Source organism: Grampus griseus, assembly GCF_964374135.1.
Source record: "Grampus griseus genome assembly, chromosome: 2".
Lineage (NCBI taxonomy): Eukaryota > Metazoa > Chordata > Mammalia > Artiodactyla > Delphinidae > Grampus > Grampus griseus.
The window spans coordinates 63012716-63031168 of record NC_139018.1 but is presented as its reverse complement, the minus strand read 5'-3'; the positions used below and the strand labels follow the sequence as shown (position 1 = coordinate 63031168).

Below are 18453 nucleotides of genomic sequence, written 5' to 3'. Positions count from 1 at the left end.
CAGAGTACTCTAAGAACAAAGATGAAAAACAGAGAAAGAACTAGGAAGGTAGTGGCTTATACCACAGGAGCTGAGCAAACAGCTATCCCAAATTTTCACCCTGGTCAATACTAAAAGCCTGCTTGTTTTAGGTCTTTGAATAAAAAATACTATAAAAATATAATTTAAAAATCTTAATTCAAAAAAGGGTTAAATTTGGGGTGAGGGCTTATTTGAATAAAATTTTCCACATGTATATCATATACATATATATGTACATATGTATATATCTTTTAGTTTCTCTACCCTCCTCTCTAAAATCAAATAAATAAAATAACACTTACTGAGGCATTACCACTTCGAAGTCGTTCTGCTATAAACTCATCCATCAGATCAGGAACATTAGCATTGCTGCTGCCAATATCACTATTAAGAGGGGGCAGTTTTGTGCTCATGTCCTCTTTATTGACTAAAAATAAATAAATAACTATATATAGTGAAGAAAGACTTAACTACATTTCCTAAATTTAAAACAAAAACAGCCAAAAAATTACCTATGCCATATCAATTATTTGCCAAACATGCATCTACGAATAATTTCTCTCCTTTTAGATTTAATTTTAAGAATTAGTAAATTGATATTTACTTTATTTAACTAAGCAGATGTTAGTCAATCTTCAGTATAACCTTAAAACAGCAAGAAAGCTTATAGATAAGCACTAGTTGAAGTTAGGTTAATATTGCCTATAAAGAAACTGGTATATTTTTCTTTCTTCCTGCCTCTGCTTCTATTTGGAGCCTTAATAATTTATAATTCCATTTTCCCCAAAGAATATTTGCAAGAAATATATCCCTTGAATTTAAGTTTAGATATTAATAAATTAAAATTCTATGATTTTGATATAATGTTGTTTCTATTCACTACAAATCTAATTTTTTGCTTTAAGAAAAAAGAGATTTATTTTCACAAAGATTTTTCTGTTTAAAAAAAAACCCCACAATAGTTATTTTGATTTTTTTATGACTACATTATGATTAACATTAACAAGAAAGTTTTAAACTTGGGAAACTTACAAAAAATGATATTTACTTATTTCACTATTATGCTGTAGAAAAGGTGATTTCTCTGCAACCAAAGGATATCGACACTGTTTATGTTCCTAATGAACTACAAAGCATTTCAGGTTAAGAAAATATACTGGTCAGGAAATCACTCTGAAATACGATTATCTTTACACTACTTGGCCAGGCTTTTTTAAGCTGTCAAATACTGCCCTCAAGTGGCATTAATGGCTCAGTGCAAGATGCAGCGTTCTGTTAATCATGCTAACAAAACCATGTTAAACAAAATCGAAACCTACCTTACTGCTGAAAGTTAATTTTCTATAACTGTGAAGTTATTTTAAATTTGAACCAACATAAGAGAAAACAGTTACCATAATCTTGCTTTCTGTAATCTGTCCATAGAGGTTCCATATTTAAATCATGATTGGCTATCATGAAACCTTTATGCACATCTAAAATCTCAGAAAAAAGAAAGTAACGATAAGTGTTTTAAGGATATAACTTGCATTCTATACAAATGAATGCAAAACTAAAAAGCCTACAGCTTGTTTGCAAATGGTGTAAATGAAAAGTAACTGAGTCCACTTTGAGGTTTAAGAAATAATTTCCTCTTCAATGACAGTTAACTAAAAATGTTGGTGTTGGTTGTAGGACCTTGATTTCCATTATGTTATATCATGTCACAGTAATCTACCAAGAAAAAGATAAAATCAAGTAAATCAGCAGTAAAAATAAATGAACCCAATTATATAGAGCTGGGGCCCTTTTAAATGTAAACTATTGGGGGGCACAGGGGAGAAAGTATTCCAACTCCTCGGTAAACTTAATTTCAAGGTTCACGTGGTACACACTCAGAAAAATATCTGATTTAGATAGCCTTTGGAAGGTCATTAAATTTTCCTGTATGTCCCTCTTTCCTATCTTGTTCAGCAGCAAAGAGGTTTAACTAAATGCCTTATAAGGGAAATTAGTAATTTAAATAAACATTTTATGCTGGGAAAAATACAGCTGGGGAAAGGCGCATGCATAACCAAACAGAGAAAGCAGTGACCATCCCAAAGCTTTTTGATTGCTTATAGCTTGCTTCAGTTGCATTAAGCCAAACTGGTGCTGTCTTTCTCCTTTTGCGCTCTGCACACTGTTAAGTGCTCACCTGCAGCTTTCCTTCCAAAATAGCCCATTACATGACTGTACAGATCCCTCAGTGGAGCCTCTGGTGGCATTCTGTTCTGCCTCTGTGGGGAAACATTTGCCTTCGGCTTCGAAAGAGCATGTACAACAGTTTTATAAACGCCACCCAGGGAGCCCTGCTGTAGTCCTGCCTCATGACTTGATGACTTAATAGTACTACGACTACCTCCTAACTGATTACTAGCAATTCCTTCTTTTTGTAATATGGCGGTGGGGATCTCTGTAGATTCCTTAACTGTCTTACTACTCACTGGTGCCGTGTCTAGAGGCCTGTACACACCGGGTTTCACTAGCTCGGTAACACTGTTTGAGCTGGCATGGGGGCTGCTGATGCTGCTATTGCTGCTGCTACTAAAGCCACTGAGCTTCCGCAGCCTCATCTTCCACGGAGCCTCTTTGTTTTCCAGAGGGTTATAAAACTGAACTGACTCAGTAGATGGTCTAAAAGTAACGTGAACACTATTTCGTTTTTTAGAAGCAATTTTCATGATTTTGGCTCTATGAGTTACTGTTTCAGACAAGCTCCTTTTAGTTGGAGAAAGCTTGCTAGTGCTTGTAACATGAGGCATTCTGTGGTTAACAGGTGCTTTTAGAGTAGTTTTCTTGGCATGCAAAACATGTGGGACAATGATTTTTTCATTAAGTTGCATACCCTTAACCTTTTCAGCTATTGTTATATCTATACAGGCATCTAATTCTGTGGCTGTTTGTCTATACAGATGTTTCCTCTTTTCTTTATCACAAGGGCTACCCGAACTAGGTTCCGATGACTGTTTATCACTGTTTAGTTGTTTACATTTTTCAGAAGTTTTTGTTCTCATAAAGCTGTCTAACTGGTTGGGTGCACTGTTACTCATGAAGACAGCTGAGTTTGATTCTTTTTGAAACTGTATGTTTTCAGGAGTCCCAACAAAGGAGGTGGTATTTTCTGATTTACTTTCCTGATCTATGTGTTCTAATTTATCTAAGGATGATCTTTCATCCCTATTTACTGCAATAATCACTTCCTGTGAAGCTACATCTTTACCTAACTCGTTTTTACTATGACTTTCCTGGTTTTCCTTAAAATATTCTTTCAGGGAGGAAAGAAGATCATCATCTCCTTCAAGGTCAATGTACTGGATTTGTTCAAAAGCTGAATCTGCAAGTTCTACTGGATCTATTAAGTGACAAAGATGGTCATATATGCTATCACCAACTTCCAGAGAAGACTCTCTACTATGAGTATCAGTGATGTGGCTTTCAGTGGATCTAGTTATTGAAGAAGCCTCTGTGGAACTCTGCAAGCTTGGTGCATGACGGGATGAACTGTCAATTACAGGAACTGCACCTTTGGCTCGTTCAACAGTGAATGGTTCCAAGATGTCAGAAGTGCTGCTACTTCGAGGCAATGGCTGCTCCTCACTCAAAGCACCAAAAACTTCATTTCCAGTGTCTTCGCTTTGTGAAAAATGTCTGACTCTAGTTGAACGAGGAAGTATTTGAGCATCATCAATATCTGTAAAAAAGAAAAATTACAGAGTAGGAACTATACGAATATGAAAAATAAGTATTAATTTCAACCATACCCTAAGCATATGCTTAAAAATAAAATTTTGAGATTTTTTGTAAGCTCAATGAAAGAAAATCTATTAAAAATACAAATCTGTTTTTAAATAATGATGTGCACAAGCCAATACAGCATGTAGTATAAATGAATTAGAAAACTACCAGAATACATTTTAATATGTTAACATGCATAGAAATAGACAGTGAGGTGATGAAACATTTGGAAGTGCAGTTAAAGATAGAGCTGTGCCAATAAATCAAGGAATTCAAACTTGCTATTCAATTTTTTGTACTTATTTAAGTTCCAAGCAGAAAAAGTAGAGCTTAACACAAAAAAGCTGATCTAAATATCCCATTGCAGAATCTTACAGGGTCTTATAAATTCCTGTTTCCTTCCTTACCAGGCAAGAGGCATCACCTTTTCTTCAAATCTTGCTTATCTATTTGATCACAGATTACACATGGAAATCTCCACCCTCTTCCTAAAGTTCTCTTTGTCAGGAAACTATTTATCTGTTCTACTGAGGTATTTTACTTTATTTAATTATAGTATTAAAACCTATTCATCCTATCAAATAAAACTAATACATTGCTAAAAAAAAATAATTGTACTTTTTCATTTCTGACACAAACACCATTAATCTACTAGGAAGAAACATTCTCTGCCTATCACTGGCCCATTCCATTAAATAACCATCAAACCCTAAAAACTCTACCTATGGCTTCTTACATTTCTTTTAAAGAATTACAGATTTTAGAGTCAAAATGGACATCATAGATTATTTAACTCTCTCACCGAGGAAACTGAGGCCCAAAGAGATGAAGCCACTCTCTCAAAGTTGAGAAGCAGGTTTAGTGTTCAACGTCATTACATTGTTTTTACTGCCTGAAGTGCTAAGTATATGGTAAATCCCCAAAAATATTTACGAAATTGAAAATCACAATATGAAATACTATTTAGCTATAGAGATATATACAAATTAGAAATTTTAGAAGTAAAATAGCATGTCTATGAATCTATCATGACCTTTAACATTACCTAGAAATAACTAAAAAAAATTTTTCAGAAGCCAGAAAAATATAATGAAAAAAGGACACAGAGTCAAAAAGTCAGATGTTGGGTGCTCATTAGGCTTGTAATGCAAAGATTATAAATAACAGAACTATAACTGATCAAAATGAGAAGATTTAGATCCAGAGTAAAACAGTTACTTGTCCAAGATCACAGATACACTTATTGATGGTGTTGGGTCTAAAACTCTGGTTTTCTTACTCCGGACCCCGACACCAGTTTTCTCATTTATAAAATGGGGATAGTAATTAAAAATATTCTCAGGATCCATGCAATGGATGAAAAGAGGCTAGTCCTTCTGCTAGTTCACTCATATCCCTTTCTCTGTATGAGGTCCAAAAGGAGCCACCTTATACTAAATTCAGATCAAGAGAAGTTTGTAATATACTAAGACTGCACTGTATTCCTGAAGATATACATTTAGGCTCCCAATACGGGTCAAATACAAAATATCTCCTAAAGTTGAAACAATTTCTTGTTATCATTAAGTTGAGGAGAATACAACACTTTAAAAAAATGTTGGCTTTCTTCTTCATGCACTCCACTTAGAACTCTTCTAAATGAAAAAGCAAGCATCTCCTCAGAAACTTTATATTTATGCACTATACTCCATTTATTACTGTAGTAGATAAGTAATGCATATTTGTGTATCTTGACGAATGCTAAGTATTTTGGTTTATCTCCCATAATAGGTCATAAGAACCTCTGCCTAGAGATCATATTCACCATGCACTCCAGTTTCTTTCCACAAAATATTCTAATAGACTCAGCAAAGGATAGACTATATAACATTTCTATAAAAATTATTAAGAATTTTATAGTTGGAATTATTTTATTAGCTGCAAATTCAAAATCAAGATCTTAAAACCTTATTAAAATCTAATATTATGAGACTAACAAATATACGAACTTCAAAAAAAAGGAGAATATTAGTTTTAATGTTTAGTTTCCTTTATTTTTTATTTATTTATTTATTTTGCCCATGCTGCATGGCATGCGGGATCTTACCCCAACCAGGGATTGAACCTGTGCCCCCTGTAGTGGAAGTGTGGAGTCTTAACCAGTGGACCACCAGGGAAGTTCCCCTTTATTGATATTCCATAATTTTTCCATTCTAAAGAAACCAGTAAAGATTATTGTGAAGTTCTGTTTTTAGGAATTTCTTCCCAAACCCAGTCCTCACATTGCATGTAAGGAAATTTAAACATTATTTCAGCCTAAGTGTTTTTCCCTAAACTTTAATGTCTAAAAAACTTTCAAGTCTAAGAGGGCAAGAGTTTTGAAAAAAAAAAAATTTTTTTTTCTATCAATAATGTACTGTTAGAGAATTTAAAATTAAACAAAAAACTTTTTGAAAGTTTTAAGCTTTAAATACAGTTCTTACACGGGCATATAACAATATTAATTGCATAAAAGAAATCAAAGTCAGCACTTGAATTAAGCATGACTGACTCTAACGAGACTTAAATTTAAAGAAATATACCTGAACCTTGTTGAAGATAAAAAGTCTAAATGACAGCTAAATCATATACAGTTGTCCTTCTGCATCCGCTGGGGACTGGTTCTAGGAGCCCCCCCATGGACACTAACATCCACAGATGCTCAAGTTTCTTATATAAAATGGCCTAGTACAGTGAACACAGTTGGCTTTCCACACCTGCAGGTTTACATGGATTCAACCAACCTTGGATATGAAGGGCCGACTGTACAGTCTTTCCTACATGCATTGTTCTAAGCATCTTACACGTATTAACTCATTTAATCCTCACAACAGCCTCATGAAGTAGGTGTTATTATCCCCATTTTATACATGAAGAAACTATTTAATTCACTTGCCTGAGGATACACAGCTAGAAGATGGAGAGGTGGGATTTGAAGTAAGGAAAAAATTAGTCCATGGTCTTAATTTCTTGAATAATATATATTACATATTCATGAAATAATTAATTTTTTTTAAGTATTATTAAGAAATTATAAACCAGCACAGTGATTTATCTCTATAAAGATAAGACTCTTAGAAATCAAAACTTAGTCAAATACAAATATTAGTAAATGATACAGAAGAACACAATGGACAAACTTTGTATTGGATTGCTGAAAATAATGGTAACAAAAGGTTATAACAGAAATGGCCTTCGAAACTATTTAATTATGCTGCTTACATTTTACCTTGAACAACGGCAGTGTCTAATTAAGTTATTTTAATCTAAAGTATCAGTAACCAGTGATTGAGCAAAACAAGAAAAAAGCTTTTTAACAAATTAAAAAAAAAAAACTTGAGCATTGAGAAATTGCTTCCTATAGAGCCTACAATGTGTTAGCAATGTCAAGTTTCATCTCTGGATTTGCTTAATGATGTTTTAGCATTAAAGTGTTGGAAATTATTTCTGGATTAAAAAGTAGTTTTTTCTGAATGTTGTGTTTCAAAGAAAAGTTTTCTTTGCTATTTCAAAAAGATAAGCTGTAAATTAAAGTGTAATATTAGCTTGTAACATGTTAAAAAAAAATTCTTTTCACTGAAATTTACCTTTCTTCAGGATTTTGTTTGTATTAACATCACAATATCCCCATTGCTTGAAATAGCTCTTGTCACATAGCAGGGGCTCAATAAATACTGGTAGAAGGAAAGCATGTCTTTTATATTAAAAATAGTAGCTGTTAATTACTAAAATATCAAGCTAGTTCCTCAGGGGGAAAAAAAATCTCTTAATCTGTAATACTAACATACCACTAGAAAATTTAAATAATTTCTAAAACGAGGTATAGAAAAAAGTGCCAAAATCCCTTTTACCAAAGTTAAATTCTATTCTCGGTTAATCATGAACACTAGCTATCAGTAATAATATTTTTACAGCTCCTGAATTCATAAAATCATTTCTATTACTTTATGTAGAAACTGATGCCATTTAGAAGCTCAAGTTTTTTCTGAATTACCTAAAGGAAATGACAATGTCCTTTATGTAATTAAAAATTTTTTTTTTGCCTTTTTGGGCTATAATAGCAATGTACCTTCAAGGTAAGTTAAGAAATATAGAATATCTATGTTTTCGATTCTATTATTATCAGAGGCTAGTAAAACTTCTACATCTTTTTATGACTAGATGTTCAATTTTTAGGTAATTCAAAGCAGTATGCACATCACTGAAATCATATGAAAAGACTGAAAAGCAATAAACCAAGCCCAAATAATTAACTTTAATGTTAGACCACTAAAATTTAAAACACTAAACTATCTTCTACTCTTATCCTTCTAATATTGCTTCCCTGACTCTTAAATTCTGGAAATAGACAAATGACCAATATTTTTTTAATAAGAAAATTATAGTTTTATTTGTTTGCAAACATGTTATATAATGCCGTGTTTAAGTTAGATTCAAACTTTTCTTGAGATGCACTTTTATAAAAATTAACACAAATTATTTCAACAAAAAATCTAATTTAGAATTATGCTAGAATCTGCTGGTTTTGTAGGTGGAAACTCTGTAAAAGGTTACTATCACATATTGATGACAAGAAGAAATAAATTCCTTGATTGTGCAAAGAAGAACCTGCTTGTTTGATTAGAGATAGAACATTCTCCTCCTGATTAGGCAGAATTTAGGAACAGTATGGGGCATGAGACATAACATCTTCTTTCTCCTGATACTCAGAAAATAGAAGCAGAGAGATCAAAATATTTTGCTCTACAGTGCTCAATTCAAATATTGAAGTACTGTTAATAACCTTAGCAGTCTACATAATATGGCCTAGACAGACTAGAATCTAACAGCATCAAATATGGCAAACAAAGTAGCAGTTTTGAGAACTAACTGGAAGAAAGTGGGTTTGTAAACTTTATTTCAGGGTGAGACACCCAGAGTTCTTGATTAGAAAATAATAAGAAACAGTTGCAAAAGTCAGTTGCCCACCATGGCTACGTTCTTTTACATCCCTTCTATCATGAAAGTATTATTTCTGACAGTAAAAGCTAATTTGCTTAAGAATAATTATTGAGATTTCTGACTTCTCTTTGTTTATCAGGAAAATAAAGACTGCAAGGCTGGGCTACCATATGTGTAAAACTACAGTCTAGTGTAGAAGAGAGGACAGGAAAAATGTGCCTGCCCAGACACCAGCACTACTGCAGAGCTTTAAAAAATAAACTAAGATACTCCTGCAACCCACAGGATATTATATCAAAACCTGAGACAGGAGCCTGGGAAGAAACATTTGTTCAACATCAGATGAGTCTAATGTTAAGAACTAAAGTCACTGACAAAGTCAGTGCCCTTGAAATAGTCTCCAGAACTTAAGAAAAACTCTCCAACGATATTCAGCTATTCAACTAGTTTAGTCTATCTATATATAGCTATACCACATAGCATCACATTCACAACAATGTAGGTTGAATGGTCATCTAACCAAGAATACTAGAGGAGAAAAAAAGGGCTGGATAAAAATAGAGTACATTGGGCTTCCCTGGTGGCGCAGTGGTTGGGAGTCCGCCTGCCGATGCAGGGGACACGGGTTCGTGCCCCAGTCCTGGAGGATCCCGCATGCCACGGAGCGGCTAGGCCCGCTAGGCCCGTGAGCCATGGCCGCTGAGCCTGTGCGTCCGGAGCCTGTGCTCCGCAACGGGAGAGGCCACAACAGTAAGAGGCCCGCGTACCGCAAAAAACAAAAAAAGAGTACATTGAAAACTGACAGCTACTTCTTAGAAATCGTAGTATGTTAAAATAAACAAACGTAAAAGGAATTAAAAGAAGTGCCTTTTTACCCTGTAACTATTCAAGAGTAGCAAGTAAATATTTTTCTGGAAAACCCTACTTCTAACCAAAAGCTAGAGTGATTGTCTATGGGTAGTTTCATTGTCTTATTGGTGAAACAGTTATAGAAACCTCAACTCCTGATCTTAGATGACGCATCCAGGAAATACATTATTATGAGTTCAATTAAGCCTGCTCACAGCAGGGGGAGAGAGAAAACTATGAAGAACAATTTCTTCTTTTATGTAGTTCACTTTCCTTTTTAATTTTGAATTATATACCTCCTCTTGGTTTGGGAGAAATCTCTGATCTTAGGGATGGTGAAAGAGATTTCACCTGAAATAACATTATTAATAAAAATGTACCTTCCCTCACATAAGCCTATAGGTCAATTAGAAAGTTAAGAGGGTACAAAGATAGGTTGTTAAAAAAAACCCAGCAACCTCACCAAAAGTGGCAACGTCAGGGAAATACTCCTAAGAAGAGTATAGGAAAGCACCCAAGAATGCACCATAACTTTCTTTGAGCTAGCACATTTTGCATAGTAAGCACAGTTGACCCTTGAACAACACGGCTTTGAGCTGTGCAGGTCCTCTTATTTGTGGAGTTTTACAAGTAAATATGTAGTACAGCACAACACTACGTGCAGTTGGTTGAATCTGCCCATGTGAAACCACAGAAATGGAGGGCCCACTGTAAAGTTATACATGGATTTTGGACAATGTGAAAGGTCGGCACCCCTAACCCCTGCGTTGTTCAAGGGTCAACTGTATATTCAACACAAATTTCCTTCAGTCTAAAAGACAAGGCACTGTATGATCTTAGTCATACAAAAAAAATTTTTTAAAAGAAAAAAACTGATCTATGGTGATACAAATTACAAAGTGTGTGTGTGTGTGTGTGTGTGTGTGTGTGTGTGTGACTGACTCGAAAGTGTCACTAGGGAATTTTGGGGGTAATGGAAACATTATATTTTGTCTGGGGTGAAAGATGATGGGGGGGTGTACAATTCTCAAAACTCACTGAACTGAACACAGGAACTATGCATTTTATTATATGTTAATTAAGCCTTATTAAAGAGCAGACCAACCCAATACTGGAGATCAAGGACCTGAGGCAGAAGTGCAAAGCTAACCAGGTTTTGAGGCTTCTTAGAAATTGGGGTTTCACAGAATGGTTGCTTTATTTGGTTTAAAAGTGAGTTGAGTTCTTAGAATTCTATATGCTATTATAATCTAATATAAATCCAAAGATTTATTCCAAAACAACTTTTAGATTATGTACTTTTCTCAATTACTGATTCCCCTGGCTTAAGTTCCATTACTATAGATGATGAAGAATGCATTATTCAAGATTTACCATATAGTTAGTCAAATAATGACATTATAAATATACATTACCACTTCATTTAACCACCTGAGAAGGAAAAATCAAACATGAACAGAAAAAAACCTGACCATTTACAACCCAAACTATTGGTCATTGGCACAGCACTAAACTTAGCACTTCCAGAATGAACTGCAAGGATAGCATTAGAGTTCAAACAACTCAAAATGTTGATTGCTCAACCACTTTCCCAATTTCCCACACCTCCCCCAAAGAAATTAACTTTGAAGAGTTTATTTGATTAAGCAAAATTTGAAAGCAGAGGATTAAAAAGTGAAAAAGGTGGTGCAGAAATTAGCAGAGGTGGCACTACCTGAAAGCTCATCAGAAAGGGGAGTGAGAACAATATCAGGCAAGAAGGGTTTGGAAGTATGGATCAGAACAGGAGCACTTTTAGCACTGCGTATATAGGCCGATGGCAGAGCACATTCACCAATGGATCGGCTTCTCATGGCTTTAAAAAAGGAAAAGAAAGAAGTGGGGAAGGAAAAAAGAAGTGACTATAATGAAAGGCTTGTGTCACAGAAAAAGCAGCAACAGAGAAAACTAAAAGATACAAAGGAAGGAAATCTTAAATTAAAACATTTCAGCACGGCAAATACTGGCAAGCTGTAAGAAAAGAAATTAGAGAACACATATGACATTTTGAATGTAAATTTTTTTGGTGTAAAGCAGGAAAATGTTTTTTTTTATTATTAGCAGTTACAATGGTATAGCATTAAAGACAGCAGACACTTTAATTAGCACTATGTTCTCAAAACCAAAGGTCGAAAAGTTCATCGAATGGAAACACTGAAAAGAACCAATATTAACAGTTCCAAGAAATTTTAGGTACCATATTTGGCATTTCTCTGAGCCACTCTGAGGCAATTCTGAGCCATTCTTCTTAATGAAGCTGAATTCCAAGAACAAATTCTTTCTTTCATACTTTTTCCTAATAAAGTTTCAAAGTCACTCATAGGTCTTTTTTAGAGAATTTTATGTAATTCATAATCTAAAGAATTAAATCTCATGGTTAGTATTTGTTCCTGGTAAAAGAATGCTTGATCAAATCAGTATCTCCTATTTATATTAAACTTAACAGTATAATTTTAAAATTTTAAGTAAAAACACAGAAAATAGAATTTGCAATAAGCATGAAGAATCGAGTTATTGAGAAAAATGTTTATGCTTATTCAAGTCTTAAGCATATTATGTAAAAATTTTAAAGATTAAATTTTTGAAGATAAAAACTTAAAAACTGGAATTTAAAAAAAATTGCATTTGTAGTTGTACTTGGTAATTTCTTAAAAGTAACCAGTTCACAAAATTAAAGACAAATTCTGACACACTTAGAAATAAATAATCAAGTTTATACTTCCCAAATATTTTTTAACTTAACTTTTAGTTTAGAGATTCTTGAATAAATGAAGGTATGTATGAATGGAGAATTTAAAAGAAATAATACTGCATAATATCCAGTGTAATAGTGACATTGATTAAAAAAAAATACATATATTTGAATGTTACCATCAATTCGAAATCTTAGATTTTTCTGATTATTAGAAACAGCTGGTTCCCCGATGGCTAAATCCCTTAGTCTGTCACACAAGGCCTTTGCAATCCAGCTGCAATATCCACGGAAACTTCTCCTCCTTCTGTTCTCCCACGTTGCTGCCACACAGAATTTTATACTGTTTCTTACAGATTTCATGCTCTTTTACAACAACATGGCCCTGTGAGTTCATAATACATTTGGTCTTCTTTTCTTCTTGACACTCCTTCATACATAAAATGTCATATCATCTGTGATGCTTTTAAGACTCTCCCACATAATTAACTTACTAGCAATACAGCAATTACCAAAACAAACAAGAATTCCTTCTTTTACAAAGCTTACAATCTATTTTTAGTGGACTGTATGTTTTATATGTCAGCCTCCTAACTTTTCAAAGGCAAAAACTGTATCTTCTTATCTTTATAACTCTGGTGCCTGGCACATATGAGCTCAATAAATCTTTACTGAATGAGCATCTGTATTTGGGCAGCACAGCATAATCATTTGAAAAAAAAAAGTTTTCATTGTGAACATACAGAGGAGAAAACCAAAAAAAGTATTAACCAAAAACTAGATGTATGTCATAGAGTTATAAATGGAAAAGGATAATTAGAGAGTCCCTAACCCCCAAATTTATTAATGTTGGCAAAATAAAGGATTCTTTAAGAGCAGCTTTCAGGTAAATTTATGTGCAGCAAAACATGGAAGGTTGGAATATATTAAGAAAAGGCAACAACATGCCTTCAGTATATGGCTTTCTGTATAATGTATTAAAGATAGGTATATTTTAAAATTGAAACCATATACAGAATGTCAGAATCTGACCCTACTCGTGATTTCCTGCTAGCTTCTTCTATCTCTCATGAAAGTGACCAGCAATTTTATAATCCGATTTGAAATAAAAGTTATGTTGACTTCAAGGTAATCATTTCTTAAAACTTAGAGCAAAGACATAAACCCATAGGTAAAACTTGAAGTGCTGCTTATCAACACAAAAGGTAAAATGCCACCTACAGTTATAATCAGATGTGATTTTTAGAGATATTTCTTTTAAAACTAAATTGAATCAAATTTTCAATTCCACAGATGAATTACAAGTTTCTTGATTTTTTTTCCCTTGGGTTAGATAATTCCTTGGAGATAACAATTCCTTTTATTCCTTCCTTCTCACCACCAACCTGAAGGAAGAGCTTGGGCATTTCCCTTGGAACTTCTCCCATTATCACAATGGTGTAAGTTTGTGTTCTGATCCTGAATGAATTCTTCAGAAGTGCACCTCTCCATCTGCTACTGTACAACAGGTCTTTATGCATACCTGGAAATCTGTTAAGTGCCTCACAGCTGCGCAACCTATGCTACAGAAAATGACTTACATGAATTAGCTCCTGGGATTTTGGGGATTTACTAATCTAAAGCTTAGATCAGAGAATCTCTGTAAAGCCACTGAAACTGGTCTAACTTCAGTTAATTACCCTACAATAGTCTCTAAGTGTTCAAGTGAAAGGAAGAGTCACACGACTCTCACTTTAAATCAAAAGCTAGAAATGATTAAGTTTAGCGAGGAAGGCATGTCAAATGCCAAGACAGGCTGAAAGCTAGACTGCCTGCTCCAAACAGCCAAGTTGTGACTGCAAAAGAGGAAAAGTTCTTGAAGGAAATTAACAGTGAAAAGGCGAACGATAAGAAAGCAAAACAGCCATATTGCTGATATGGGGAAAGTTTTAGTTGTCTGGAAAGAAGATCAAGCCAGCCACAAGATTTCTTAAGCCAAATCCCAATCCAGAGCCAGGCCCTAACTCTCTTCAATCCTAGGAAGGCTGAGAGAGGTGAGGAAGCTGCAGAAGAAAAGCATGAAGCTAGCAGAGTTAGTTCATGAGATTTAAGGAAAGAAGCCATCTTCATAACATAAAAGTGCAAGTGGAAGCAGCAAGTGGTGATGTAGAAGCTGCAGCAAGCTATCGAAAAGATCTAACTAAGATCATTAATGAAGGTGGCTACATTACACAACAGATTTTCAATGTGGACACAACAGCCATCTATTGGAAGAAGATGCCATCGAGGACTTTCATAGCTAGAGAGGAGGAGTCAATGCCTGGCTTAAAAGCTTCAAAGCACAGGCTGGCCCTCTTGTTAGGGGATAATGCACCTGGGGACTTCAAGTTGAAGCCAATGTCCATTTACCATTCTGAAAATCCTGGGGCCCTTAAGAATTACGCTAAGTCTACTCTGTGCTCTATCACTGGAACAACAAAGCCTGGATGACAGCACATCTGTTTGCAACATGGTTTACTGAATATTTTAAGCCCCACTGTCAAGACCTACTGCTCAGAAAAGATTCCTTTCAAAATATTACTGCTCATTGACAATGCACCTTGTCACCCAAGAGCTCTGATGGAGATGTGCAATGAGATTCACATTGCTTCCATTCTGCAGCCCATGGATCAAACAATTATTTCAACTTTCAAGTCTTATTCTTTACGATACATTTCGTAAGGCTATAGCTGCTATAGATGGTGATTCCTCTGATGAATCTGGGCAAAGTATAGATACACTGTAAACCTTCTGGAAACAAGAAAACCATTCTAGATGCCATTAAGAACAATGTGACTCATGGGAAGAGGTCAAAATGTCAACATTAACAGAAGTTTGGAAGAAGTTAATTCCAATCCTCATGGATGACTTTAGTGCAGGAAGTAACTGCAAATGTGGTAGAAAGCACAACAGAACTAGCCTGAGGATGGGACTGAGATAAAACTCAGTCTCAAGATAAAACTTTGAAGAGGAGTTTCTTCTTATGAGTGAGCAAAGAAAGTGGTTTCTTGAGGTGGAATCTACTCCTGATGGAGATGCTGTGAAGACTGTTGAAATGAGAACAAAGGATTGAGAGTATTATTTAAGTTTAGTTGATAAAGCTGTGGTAGGGTTTGAGGGGACTGACTCCAATTCTGAAAGAAATTCTAGTGAGTAAAATGCAATAAAACATCATTGCATACTACAGAGAAGTACTACAGAGAAATCGTTTGTGAAAGGAAGAGTCAACCAATGCCATGAACTCCCTTAATGGTCTCACTTTAAGAAACTGTCACAGCCACCCCAACCTTCAGCAACCACCACCCTGATCAGTCATCAGCTACCAGCAAAAAGACTATGAAGTGCTGAAGATTCAGATTCATGGTTAGCATTTCGGGGCAATATTTTAAATTAAGGTATGTAACATTGTTTCTTTAGACATAATGCTACTGAACACTTAACAGACTGCAGTATAGTGTAAACATAACCTTTATATGCACTGGGAAACCAAAAAATTCGTGTGACCCGCTTTATTGGGATATTTGCTTTATTGTGGTGGTCTGGAACCAAACCCGCACTTATCTCCTGAGGTCTGCCTGTACACTTTCATTTTTAAAAAGCAGTTTCAGGTTTACAGGAAAATTGAGTGGCAAGTACAAAGAGTTCCAATATATCCCCTTCTTCTCCCACCCCACCTCGAGTTTCCCCAAGTACTGACATCTTTCATTGGTATAGTACATTTTCTACAACTGATGAGCTAATACTGATACAGTGTCATTAACAAAATCCACAGTTTACATTAGGGATCACTCTTTGTGTTGTACATTCTATGGGCTTTTGACAAATGTATAACATGTATGCACCATTACAGTATCATACAGAATACTTTCACTGCTCTAAAAACCCCCTGTGCTCCACCTATTCGTCCCTCCTTGTTGCCCTGCTCCCCACCTCCACCCCTGGTAATCAGTAATCTTTTTATTGTCTCTTTAGTTTTCCCTTTTCCAGAATATCATATAGTTGGAATCATAGTGTATGTAACCTTTTCAGATTGGCTTCTTTCACTTAGTAATATGCATCTGGAGCTCCTCCGTATTTTTTCCATGGCCTGATAGCTCACTTTTTATATTCAAAGAATAATATTCCACTGTGTGGATGTACCACTGTTTGTTAATTCATTCACCTATTTAAGAATATCTTGGTTGATTCCAAATTCTGGCATAAATTCCGAGTTTATGAATAAAGTTGCTTCAAATATTTGAGTGCCAATGTTTGTGTGGACATACGTTTTCAACTTACTTGGGTAAATGCCAAGGATGGTTTGATTCTATGGTAAGAGTATGTTTAGTTTTCTAGGAAACTACCAAACTGTCTTCCAGAGTGGCTGTACCATTCCTACGAGCAATGAGAGTTACTGTTGCTCCATATTCTTGTCAGCATTTCATGTTGTCAATGTTCTGGATTTCAGCCATTCTAATAGATATGTAGTGGTATCTCATTGTTTTAAGGGCAATTTAATTCCAAATCCTATAGATTAAACCTACAGACATATCTGCATGTAAGCACAAAGTATAGAAATATACATAACTATATTCTGTACCATTTTTAACAGCACAAAATTGGAAATAAACTAAAAGTCCATCTTCAGGATACAGGTTAAATTATGGTACTGACATGTAATGAAATCTGATGCAAGGAGTTCAACATTTTCTAGTATTAGTATTTTCCAACTTTATGCAGCTACCTTTCTAAACAAAGTTTGTAATGCTTTACCTTTTTTTTTAACATCTTTATTGGAGTATAATTGCTTTACGATGGTGTGTTAGTTTCTGCTTTATAACAAAGTGGATCAGCTATACATATACACATATCCCCATATCTCTTTCCACTTGCGTCTCCCTCCCTCCCACCCTCCCTATCCCACCCCTCTAGGTGGTCACAAAGCACAGAGCTGTTCTCCCTGTGCTATGTGGCTACTTCCCACTAGCTATCAGTTTTACATTTGGTAGTGTATATATGCCCATGCCACTCTCTCTCTTTGTCCTAGCTTACCCTTCCCCCTCCCTGTGTCCTCAAGTCCATTCTCTAGTAGGTCTGCATCTTTATTCCCGTCCTATCCCTAGTTTCTTCATGATCATTTTTTTTTTAAGATTCCATATATATGTGTTAGCATATGGTATTTGTTTTTCTCTTTTTGACTTCACTCTATATCACAGACTCTAGGTCCATCCACCTCACTACAAATAACTCAATTTCGTTTCTTCTTATGGCTGAGTAATATTCCATTGTATATATGTGCCACATCTTCATTATCCATTCATCTGTTGATGGACAATTAGGCTGCTTCCATGTCCTGGCTATTGTAAATAGGGCTGCAATGAACTCTTTTTGAATTATGGTTTTCTCAGGGTATATGCCCAGTAGTGGGATTGCTGGGTCGTATGGCAGTTCTATTTTTAGTTTTTTAAGGAACCTCCATACTGTTCTCCATAGTGGCTGTATCAATTTACATTTCCACCAACAGTGCAAGAGGGTTCCCTTTTCTCCACACCCTCTCCAGAATTTATTGTTTGTAGATTTTTTGATGATGGTCATTCTGACTGGTGTGAGATGATATCTCATTGTAGTTTTGATTTGCATTTCTCTAATGATTAATGATGTTGAGCATTCTTTCATGTGTTTGTTGGCAATCTGTATATCTTCTTTGGAGAAATGTCTATTTAGGTCTTCTGCCCATTTTTGGATTGGGTTGTTTGTGTTTTTGATATTGAGCTGCATGAGCTGCTTGTAAATTTTGGAGATTAATCCTTTGTCAGTTGCTTCATTTGCAAATATTTTCTCCCATTCTGAGGGTTGTCTTTTTGTCTTGTTTATGGTTTCCTTTGCTGTGGTAATGCTTTAACTTTTTATTTGATAGGTTAGTCCAATGAGCAAGCCAGGCAAGACTGTTTTAACATAGGTATCAGAAAGTAATCAGTCAGGTATACTTTTAAGATGAGTATTTTACTCACACATGCTTTTATACAGATTAGAAATATGCCAACATGTTAGCAATGATTTCTTCTCATTAGACACCTAATATGTTTTTATGCTTCCTTAAACTTTACTTTCCACACTAAGCATATATTACTTTATAATCA

At 35.0% G+C, this 18453-nt stretch overlaps 1 protein-coding gene across 1 annotated transcript in view; it reads right to left on the bottom strand.

The window, feature by feature from the left end:
• The window catches only part of RALGAPA1 (Ral GTPase activating protein catalytic subunit alpha 1), a 220967-nt gene that overhangs the window by 108971 nt on the left and 93543 nt on the right, over positions 1–18453 (bottom strand). Inside the window, exons 17-19 of the mRNA XM_082647208.1 lie at positions 11300–11440; positions 2198–3733; positions 324–448 (exon numbers count right to left, since the gene is read on the bottom strand). Of these exons, the coding sequence (XP_082503334.1) occupies positions 324–448; positions 2198–3733; positions 11300–11440 (1802 nt within the window). The remainder of the gene's footprint in view (positions 1–323; positions 449–2197; positions 3734–11299; positions 11441–18453) is intronic.